Source organism: Mus musculus, chromosome 4 (assembly GCF_000001635.26).
Source record: "Mus musculus strain C57BL/6J chromosome 4, GRCm38.p6 C57BL/6J".
In the NCBI taxonomy this organism is placed as follows: domain Eukaryota; kingdom Metazoa; phylum Chordata; class Mammalia; order Rodentia; family Muridae; genus Mus; species Mus musculus.
In genome coordinates this window covers 44,690,161-44,701,187 of record NC_000070.6, presented here as the reverse complement: position 1 = coordinate 44,701,187, position 11,027 = coordinate 44,690,161, and the positions used below count along the sequence as shown (strand labels likewise).

The following is an 11,027-nucleotide window of genomic DNA, read 5'->3' as shown; positions in this document are numbered from 1 at the left end:
AGGACAGTTTCTGTCGAGAAGGACAGACATTTGACTTCTGGGTTCAGAGGTACCCCACACTCTGTTCCAGTTCCACCAAGCTCACTGGCACAGAGGCCCTCCCCCAGATGTTTCCTTCCCCCAACCCTTTTACCAGTTAGTTATAAAGTACTTTTGTGGCCAGTGTCATACCTGAGTGTGACCCAAACCTTCAGATACCTCTGTTTTATAGAATATAAATACTATTTATACTGTGGCTGGAGAGATAAAAGGACTGACAGAATTGTAGCTGGTTCTCAGGATAGAGGTGTACCGTTAGGTTTTGGGGGAATTCCTGGAAAGGAGGGAAGAGAAGGACCTAATCTCAGAGAGGGCAGTGGACTGCTGGAGTATCCACACAGACAAGGCTCTCCCTCTGTGTAGTCCAGCCATGTCTGTATTCACAGCATGACTGCTGCTATGTGTATCAGCACCTGGCTGTCCACTCTCTGGGATTCTGTTTGCATGTCTATGTGTGTCCCTTCCTCCTTCTGCTTTGGTGCATTTAGAAAGAATTTCTATGAGCCAGGGTCTTCTAGTTCAGTCTTTAGCTGAGCAGAGACATCTTTTACCTAATACTCTGTGCTCAGTCATAGTTCTTGGGGTTTGGGCAATGCTCTTTGTGGGCCACATGTTCTTAACAAGGTCTGAGGAGAATCTACAGAAGGCAGCTCCTTTCAGGCCAGAGACACAAAAGTCCTAGGGGCACCCACAGTTCCATCATCCTTCTGTCCCCCTTCAAACCCTATTCCCCAGGTGCAGGCCGGTGATCTTTACTTTTGTTACATCTGTGTTTGCTTCCCAGTTTCTACCTAATTCGTTTCCACCGTTTCTGTGCCAGTCTCTGCAGATTCTGTTCCCTGTAGGAATGATAGCTGAGTTCATGTCTTAGCCCAGTATCTTCCTGGCAGATGAGCCCTCACCTAGCTGGAACACACGGTAGAAGTTGAGGTTTGAGCCTTTGAGGAGATGCAAAGCTGGAGCAAGGCCTGAGAGAGAGAGAGAGGGAGAAGAAACAGAGCCCCACCCACAGAAATCCTGTCTTCCAGAAGCCCCCTTCCATTTGCCGGTCTGTTTTGATTTTTCTTCTGTCCCAACTCCCTCTGCCTGCCCAAACTTCTCTGTGTTCTATCTAGCCTTCTTTTCTTTGCTGTCTGTCTCCACCCCAACTCTCTATACCCTTTGCACATACCTCTCTTTTCTTGGTTCCAGTGGCTCTCTCCCTTATATGTGAGCTTCCCTTCTTACCAATCTCAGATTAGCACCTTTCCTGAGGCCTCAGTGGTAAAGTGCTCTGTTGGGTATGTTTATAAGTGAGGCAAGAAGACTAAGAGGATCCGGGGCCCTGTCCAGGAAGTCAAGAAAAGTAAGAGTCACCTAGGCCAAGTCTGTGTCAGATGTGGACACTTGCCTTAGATTCTGCAAATCTGTTAGCCTTGTGGACACAGGGAGGAAGTTTGGGGGATCTGTTGTGATTTAGTGAGACCTGACTCTAGGAGATTCTTCGCAGCTTTTGCTATGATACAAACCCACAAATCCCCTATATAACTGCTTTTGGCATTGAAGTCCTCTGAAGGTTGCCATTGTGTTTTGGGCAGAAGTCTCAATTGTCAGTGGTACAGCTAACTCTAATTGCAGATTGGCTGCAATTCCTGGACCTCTAGATCATATTAGAAATGTGCTGGGTCTTTCAGTTTCCTTTTCTTGGCCTCCATCCTTCCAGAGAACAAACCCCGATTTTGGATATACTTTGTTTTACCCACATCCAGGCTGTTCTGAAAAGATTGATTCAACCCTCCTCCCCCTTAGATACTCTTTGTCCCAGATCAAAGCTGTTGATCAGGGTTGCTGTAATCTTTCTGTTATAGGTAAGCTATGTAACTATGTCCCTAGCTGTAAAATCCTGTTCAGGGCAAATTTATCTCTTTTTTTTTTCTTTCTTCTCCTATGTGAATTTTGATGTTTCAGAACAATCAAAATCCCTTAAAGGCACATTTTAAAGAAATCAGAGGAAGAGTCAGCATAGTTTGGAACTAAATAATGTTATTTCCTAAAAAATTCTTGGTTTCTTGGACATACACCCGAACCTGGAAATTTTGGGAAATAATTCATGATTCTTTAAAGACTCTTTTAAGGAAATGGGTGGTGTTATAAGAGTTCTATTCCTCAATTTCAGATATTGTTCATGGGCCTGGTCCTAGAAAAGTCCTGGACCCAGATGGGTGGTGGCTGAGCTGTGGTGGTTACTTTCTGTTTTAAAGTTGGAGTATGGATATATGTGTGACCTTGGCGGTGCCTCAATTCCTGCCCCCCCCCATCCCCAGTGGAGTTCACTCTGTCCTAGTGTAGGAGGTTACACCTCCTTAGCCTCTGAGTTGCCAACAGCATCAATATTCTCTTGAACTTGTTTTGGCTCCAACCTTCAGCAAAGCCAGTTAGTGGCTGATTGACAGCTGTTACATGATTGACAGTCATGTTACATTGGATCAGTCTGTGTTGACTGATCTGGTCTTCAGTTTACTCAGGTCCCTGTGTCCCTTCAGAGTGCTCCCGATGTCCATTGTAAGTGTAGGAGCAGAACAAGCACTTTCTCTGACTCCTTTTACTTAAATACACTCCACGGCACCCGTGAAATCTGGGTGGCAGGAGCTTCCTTATTTCTTTCCAACCAGTTTAAACCTGCTTGTAGATCGCAAGACATGCCCGAAATTCCAGGGGCACACCTTTCTAACAAAACCTGATTCAGTGGAGTGTGCTGTGTGCAGAAGACCCTGTGACCCATTTCTATTGTGTGCTCTGAGAGGGTACAATGGTCAAGCCTGCACGTCAACATCACAGTCTTAAAGGGAGGCTTTAGGGTTTTTTTGTTTTGTTTTGTTTTTTGTTTTTTGTTTTTTCTTCCTATCTTTATATCAAGGCAGCAGTTAGGTTTTGTCTCAGTGATCTGAAAATGCTGGTCATTAAGAAAGAAAGTCTTCAGTTCTTGAATTAGATTGCTGATTTGAAAACACTTTCCCCCTTGAGATGTAGCTATTAGAACAGCCTGTTTCACCTTTGAAGACATTTGTTAAATGTTAAACAAGTTCCACTATTTTTTTTCTCTTTACGTGTGATTATTTTAAGACCGTAATCTTCTCCCCGGGATCTTCCTTAGATTGAGCTCCTGTCCTATAGATGCCTTTTACAGTCCCCTTACCCCTTCCCCCAAATGAAGAGAAAAATGCTAGTAACTCAAGAAACAGTGTAAGGAGCTCCTGGTGGCTCAGCTGACTGCCTGCAGATGGTCAAAAACTGAGACTGGAGTTAAAAGGCCATCTAGGATCCTTATGTCATCCGCATGATTGACACCAGGTGTAAGGCATCTATCGAGCCTGCCGGCCATTTGTGATCTCAGAGGGGTCTGGGTGCTCACAAGGGCACTTGTACTATGTGACTGGTTCTAACCACCCTTCCCCTTGCTTTTTGTTTCTGATCTGTTTCAGGACATGGAGGAGTGAATCAGCTTGGGGGGGTTTTTGTGAATGGACGGCCACTCCCAGATGTAGTCCGCCAAAGGATAGTGGAACTTGCCCATCAAGGTGTCAGGCCCTGCGACATCTCCAGGCAGCTTCGGGTCAGCCATGGTTGTGTCAGCAAAATTCTTGGCAGGTAAAGGCACGGGCTCCAGGCTTCCTTCAATGTTTTAAAGAAAGAGCTAAAAGATAGCCCGCAGCTGTTCAAGGTGCTAGTGTCCCCGTGAGACTATGGCGGGCATTTTGCTCCATACACCCAGCACTTGAGTCTTTGCAAAGTCTTTGAGATCACCCTATTCAAAGTAGCTGTGGAAACTCCTCTTTTCAGTGACACGTGGAATAGGGAGACTTTGTTAGGAGGGACAATGTGCTTCTCAAAAATCTGCTGAACTATTTTAAAGAAACCAAGAGTAGGAGGCTCTTAAGAATTTCCCCCAAACCTCTTAGGTGAGCTTGTGTGTGGGGGTTTAAGGAAATGGTTGGGTGGGAGGGAGATCAATAGATTATAGTGCATGACCAGAGTCGAATGTTTCTTTATTTTCTTTTTTGTTGGTGTACATGCTAAGCAATGCCGGCTGAGCTATACCCCCAGTCCTCAGTGTTTTCTTTTAAATAGTACATTCTGTCTTTAAAAGCCTGCAGTCATCTTTAGTTGTATCATTAGCCTTATCATGTTGGCTACAAAATTTCCCTCCTATGTGTTTTGTTACTTTCATAGTGACAGGCATCCTAGGTATGCATTAACTCAGTCACTGGAAAACAAACTAGCAACAAACATTAACTCTCAAATCTGACCTTTGAAAGTTGCCACTTGACCCCTCAATTTGCTGCAAGCAAAAATACTGACAATGACCCCCTCCCAGAGGGCTGTGCAGACTTTTAGTCTCCTGTGTTTTGTTTTGTTTTGTTTTGTTTTGTTTTGTTTTGTTTTGTTTTGTTTCATCAGCCTCAGCACCAGCCAGGTTTTAAGAAGAGGAAACAAATCTTTCCCAGGCAAGCTGACTGGCCAGGGTATGTTTGGCTAAGTCAGCACTTGGGCTGGATGGACAGAGGGCTAAATGACTCTGGGACCCATCTCTCTCAATAACTCCAAACCACATCTATAGGTTTGCTTGCTTGTTTGTTTAATGTCCTGGGCATGTGATTTGTTTTAAGGATGCCCTGGCAGATGGGAACAGTGTCAAGTTTAGCTGCTCAGGGCTTTCTTGCTGGGATCAGTGGTCCTTACCTTTGTCCTGTAGCTTGCGTTGTGCTCTAACAACTGATGCCTGAACATTTTTTGAAGTATTTCAGGTTTTCTCAGTGACCCTATGACTCTCTGCTCTTCTTGTTCCATCTGCTGGGACTTAAGAATTCTTCCAACATATATGTTGAAAAACCATATAGGAAGTCTTGATTAAGAAGTTGCAGGGCCAGGAATCTGACTGTTCCTTTAGGGCCACTAATCCCAGTATTTATTCTCCATCTTCTTGCCTAGCATGGGTTACATCGGTTGTGGAGGCCGAGGGTGCAATCCAGTTCTACTTAACACTCAGCTAGCCAGAGAGTTCCAGCCCAAGGAGGTTATCAGCTTAGTGGCCAGTTTAGGGAGAGAGTTTAGGTGGTGGTTTAGGGAGAAAGGTCAGAGCAAGTGAAGCAAAGGGAAGGAGCAAGCAAGGAGACAGAAAGAGAGGAGAGAAAACAAAGGGAAGAAAGGATGTTTTTTTTTCTTTTAAGACACAATAGAAAAATACCGAAGAGGAGAGAGTGGGAAGAGAGCTATTTCAGAGGTTACTGGTCCCACTTCTGATGCTGCATGGTCTTCAATATCTTCTTGTGAGGTTTCTTTGTGTATGGGGGGAGTTGTGGGGACGAGAGGGGAGGCTCTTCCTTTGTTTTTACTGAGTCATCTTTGCTGAGCTGACGGTTCATTTGGTTCTCTGTTTGAAAAATTCAAGACAGCGAGAGCCTTTCTCAGATATACACATGACTGGTTCTCATGTTCTAGAGCTCTAGAGCCCTTTACGTCTCCCATGAAGACTGAGGTCAGGCCAGCAGCTTCCCATAGACCAGAATAGATTTGTCACTGGACAGAGTGGCATTCGGAAGTTATGCGCCGCTCCGGTGCCTGGCCGTTTAAGTTGTCAACAATAAATTGGAATTTCATAGCTCATTATTTTCATAACTAAGAACCACAGTGGACAAAATGTCACTCTAATTAGAACTGCCTTTTAAGAAACAAGTTCAGCCCTAAAACAGTGTGTGTGGGAATTTCCAAACTGGGCCAGTTCGATCCACAGATTCCCCCCGACCCCCAGAGGAATTTGATGGGTGCTGATCATAGAGTGTTTGGTGTGTGGTGGCTGCAGTTTTCAAAGGCTGTGTGGCAAGGCTGGCAAAATCCTTGGGAGCAGGCAGCTCTCCCTGTTCGCTCAGGAAGGTGTGTAGGCTTCCAGGAGTATAGACATTCACTCTAGAATTCAAGGCTGTAGAGGATTGGGTACTGTATGAAGGCCAAGGCAGGAGCAGGACTGTTGGCTCCTCTCATTTGAAATTTGGTGACATGTCACATGATAAAATTAGAATAGTGGGGATTTTAATCCCCAACTGTGCACTCTATGCAAATTCTCTTTCATCTTTCATTTATTTTTTATTTTTTGCGAAATCTTTTCAGTCATTCCGAATTCCTGGCATCACAGTAGCTCTGCGAAGGAATCAGGGTAAATACCCGCCCCTTACAGAAGCAGGGTAACTGAGGCCGAGAAGGAAGGGCTGAGGGAGTTGGTCAGGATCACAGAGCCATTTGGTGTCAGAGCCACTACAGGCATGGCACCTCTTGACTCCCAACCTAATGCTCTTTGTGCTCTTTGCATCGAGGGACACTGTGCTGGTGGCTGCCGCTCTCCTTTTGTCTGTAAGCCAAAGGGCTGCACGGCTGTTTTGCTGAGATGAAAGGACGGTTATTAAGTCCGAATCCTCACTTGACACAGTCTCGAGTTGGGGTTTCGGGGGGTGTCTATGTTAGTTTCTAAGGGCCTGGCCCACGTGTCAGTCAAACGGAAGACAGAAGCCTCGATTGTTGGGACTGTGGAGTCACACAGTTGGCACTGCTCAAGTACTGCAGGGCAGGGAGCCCTGGGCTGACGCATGCCAGCCAAGTAAGCGGGGGCTTTACCCTGTGGCTCTGTGCGCTGCTGTGTGGTCACTGTAGTCCCATTGAGAACACGACCCAGTCTATACATCTGTAAGTGCCGAGAGCATCCGTGCCCTAAGAGGAGCCAATGACTTCTGGTTCGATGAATGAGTGAAAGATGCTTAAGAAAAGACCTTGTAAAGCTCTCCCCAGTTGTAAGAAGCACAACTACCAATGCTTGCTTCAAATGTTATAATGAACGCAGAAGCTTGAAGTGGGAGGAACACTGGATTCAGAGTCTGTCTCTGTAGCCAGAAGGAGTTGTGCAAGTCTCTTAGTCTTCTGATTATTTATGTTTTTCATCTATAAAATCCTGCTGGCCTCCAAAGATGAGCGAGGACCAAGGTAATTTGAAGAACTCCATAAACTCTAGAGTGCTGTTGTTAAATTACAAGTTGTTAAGTGACAGTTAACAAATCACTTTCTCTTGAGAAGCCAGCAGGACTGTAGAATCCTTAGGAGATGCTGTGTGCCAGAATTTAGGTGCCTTTCTACTTTCTGTAGAAAGCTATTATTTCCCTGGATTGAACTTTTTTGTGATTAAGACCAATTTTTTTTAAAGAAAATATCTTTCAACAGTTTTATAAAGAAGGAAGATAAGTTGAGCTTTGTTTTATGGTTAAAATTTGTAAACGATTCAGTCTTCTCAATGAAAACAAGGATTGTTTTTCTATAATATTCATTCACTTGGCCCTAGACAGTTTTATCTAAGCGGAGAGTTCTAGCAACCCTATATATGTTCCATGATGCCCTAGGTCACATTTCCATCCATCCATCCATCCATCCATCCATCCATCCATCCATCCAACAGAACCACCTCATTCCTTCCTCTTCCTCCTCTTCTTCCTCCCTCCCGCTCCCCTCTCTGTATGTATGTAGCCAAGTCTCCTTGAAACTTGTGATTCTCTTGCCTCCACCTCCCAAGCACTGGGGTTACAGATGTGTGCCACCATTTCTAGTGCCTTCCCCTACTTCCTATCAATACTCTAGGTTTAAACATTATAATTATTAAAATGTCTTTTGGATTAAAATTTTTCCAATCTCACAATAATCTTCTTTGAAAGAGGGACTCAAATTCCTCTGTAAAACAGAGGCATCCAGTGACTGCTAAAATTCAGAAAAAGACCCAAGCCATCCCCCCCCACAAATGGTCTTTCATGCCTCTCTTCTCTCTGGTCTCGGTTTTGCTGTAAAACCCTGACATCCTATTTGCGTTAACGAGGAAAAGCTGATAGCATGGAAATGTCCTTAGAAACAGCCATTTACCTCAGGGGAGGCCTCCGGGAGAGCTGGCAAGAATTGTGGTTGGTTTTTCTGATTGCTCGGGATTTGATTTCTAATACATATTTCCCATTAACACTGGAATCCACACTCCCTTTAATTTTATATCAGCTACTGTTTTTCTCTTTCGGAAAAAAAAAAGTATAGTAGAGGGGACAGCTTGAGAGAATGCTGGAGAGTCTGTTGTGATGGGAGAGGCAGCAAATTGAGGGTCTACACCACCTTTCTGGGGGAAATTTTAGTTCAAGAGGCTTGGCCAGAGTCAAAGTACCTTAATCCTTTGCTACCCAAAGAAAACATTTAACTGGTAGAAAGCCATTTTATATCACAGAAGTATATGGCAGCTAACTGTCCAGCCACTTACTCTTCTAAAGCAATTTACGTGCTTTAGAACGGCCAGGGGACCAAGAGAAAACACTAACTTGCATTTTAAAAATAATCTGTAAATATGTATTTTATGATTACAGTACTGATATAATACAATACAATATAGTATAATACAAGCCACACGGGCAATTTGAAACATTAAGAAAAGTAAAGAGAAAGCCGGGTGTGGTGACGCACGCCTTTAATCCCAGCACTCAGGAGGCAGAGGCAGATGGATTTCTGAGTTCGAGGCCAGCCTGGTCTACAGAGTGAGTTCCAGGACAGCCAGGGCTACACAGAGAAACCCTGTCTCGAAAAACCAAAAGAAAGAAAAAAAAGAAAGGAAGAAAGTAAAGAGAAACTAGTATAATTCATTTTAATTATGAATTTTATTTAACCCAATGCATACAGATTGTCATTTTAACATATAACAAATAAAAAAATTATTAGTGGGCTGGTCAGATGGCTCACCTGGTCAAGGTGCTTGCTGTCAAGACTGGTAACTGGAATTCAATCTCTGGGACTCCATGGTGGAAGGACAAAACTGACTCTGGAAGGTTGCCCTCTGAGGTTGGCACACTCGTACATGCACGGAGACATGTGTGTACACAAAATGCATACTTTTAAGAAATAAAGTTTAAAAAACAATCAAGCTATTTAATAGCCCTTTTTTGTACTATATTTAAAGATTTATTTACGTTTTCAGTATATCACGAGTCACACATTGCATGTTTCAAATATTTATCCATTTTGCGGGCTCACATGGCTAACCATGGCTAACTATGGTCCTCTCCTCTTGGGTCTAGGTATTATGAGACAGGAAGCATCAAGCCGGGGGTGATTGGAGGATCCAAACCAAAGGTTGCCACTCCCAAAGTGGTGGAAAAAATCGCTGAGTACAAACGCCAAAACCCTACCATGTTTGCCTGGGAGATCAGGGACCGGCTGTTGGCAGAGCGAGTCTGTGACAATGACACTGTGCCCAGCGTCAGCTCCATCAACAGGTGAGGCTGGGGATTTGGGTGGGGCTGGTGTACTGAAGGGTCCCCATGTGTCTCCTGAAGAGCTGGCTCTTCTCCTTTCACTCCCTGGGGATGAGTTAGCAAAGGAGAAGACAGACAGTGCTGGACTCAGCTACTGGGAGAGGACATCAAGCCAATATCCAGGCCGCTTGAGTTTCCTGAGCCAGGATGACTGACACCTCTGGCTTCATCTGTCTTTGTGGAGCACGCTGTATAAATTGTCCTGATTACCCTTTCACAAACATCCCTGCCCCTGGGGGCTAACTCCTCTCAGAGGTTCCCAGGCAGACAAGACAGTCCAGCCTCCAGTTGGGACGGAGGTTGAACCACTTATGTGTGGGAAACAAAGTCCTTTTTGGGCTGAGCACATGTGGTTCTTTGTTCTAGCCCTGCTACCAAACTGAAGTGAGATCTGAGAGCCTAGGACACTGTCGTGGGTTTTCTAATTGATTCTAATGTGAAATCTTCAGGATGCTAAGGTGCTCCAGAGACAAAGAGGTGCCTGCTCCCATGCACCCTCAGATCTCACTCAGGAAAAGACGAACAAACAGAAAAGCACCAGGGGGCCAGGCATAACATTTTCGTGGACTTCACAATGGTGTCCTCTCGAATCTCTTCCTTAGGCATATTGATGGATACCATCAGAGCCTTAAGAATAAATTTCTGGTTAGGCATACGTGTGTTAACACACATGTATAATTTCAGCAGTGTGAGGGCAGTGTTTTTGAGATCAGCCTGGACTATATAGCAAGAACCCAATTTAAAAAATAAAATACTACATAAAATGAAAATTACGTTCCTTTTAATTTATTAAATTTTCCTTTTCTTTCCCCTCCCTCCCTCTCTCCCTCTCTCCTTCCTTCCTTCCTTCCTTCCTTCCTTCCTTCCTTAATGAGAGAGAGAGAGTCTCACTTTGTACCTCTATTGGCCTGGAACTTGCAATGATCCCCCTGTCTCAGTTTCCTGAGTGCGGGGTTACACATGTGTGCCACTTCCCGAGGTGGTTCTCCTGAAGAAGATATTTTCTGTTGTAGATAGATCCATTTGAGCCTATAGTCAGGAGCTGGGGGTGTAGCTCAGTTGTTAAGAGTGCTTGCCTTGCATACATGAACCCCTGGGCTACATCCCTAGTATCACCTAGACCTGGTACAGTGGTACATGCCTATAATCCCAGTGGGATTGCAGTAGAGGCAGGAGGATGGAGTTCAAGATCATCCTTAGGTGATGTGGAGAGTTCCTAGTGACACATGAGATCCTACCTCCAAAATCCAAAGAAAGAAAGAAAGAAACACACACACACCCAAGGCCAGGGATGAAATGATGAGATGAATATACACAAACGTTCTCATAAGAAACACTGTGTTCATATAAGAAAAAGAAGCCAGAAGTCTGGGAATAGGACCATTCTAGTTTCTTCAGAGCCACACCCTACTGTGCTGTGAACTCCTCACCCTTGCAAGAAAGAAGTGGTCAGACTAGAATGCCTCTGAGGTCCCCTCTGGTCTGGATGACAGCACAGTGGGTGATGACTCAGATGGACAGCATCACTGTGTAATGGATGTGTTGATTTTTCTTAAGTCCCACCAATTCCTTAACTCTTGGCCCATTTGATTCTCTTGCCAATCTCTACTGAGGCTCTGCCATTTTGCAAGGTGC

General features: G+C 44.5%; 1 protein-coding gene across 1 annotated transcript in view; it reads left to right on the top strand.

The window, feature by feature from the left end:
• Pax5 (paired box 5) overlaps positions 1-11,027 on the top strand; it is a 185,947-nt gene that overhangs the window by 9,507 nt on the left and 165,413 nt on the right. Inside the window, exons 2-3 of the mRNA NM_008782.3 lie at positions 3,501-3,666; positions 9,156-9,353. Coding sequence (NP_032808.1) covers positions 3,501-3,666; positions 9,156-9,353 — 364 coding nt within the window. The remainder of the gene's footprint in view (positions 1-3,500; positions 3,667-9,155; positions 9,354-11,027) is intronic.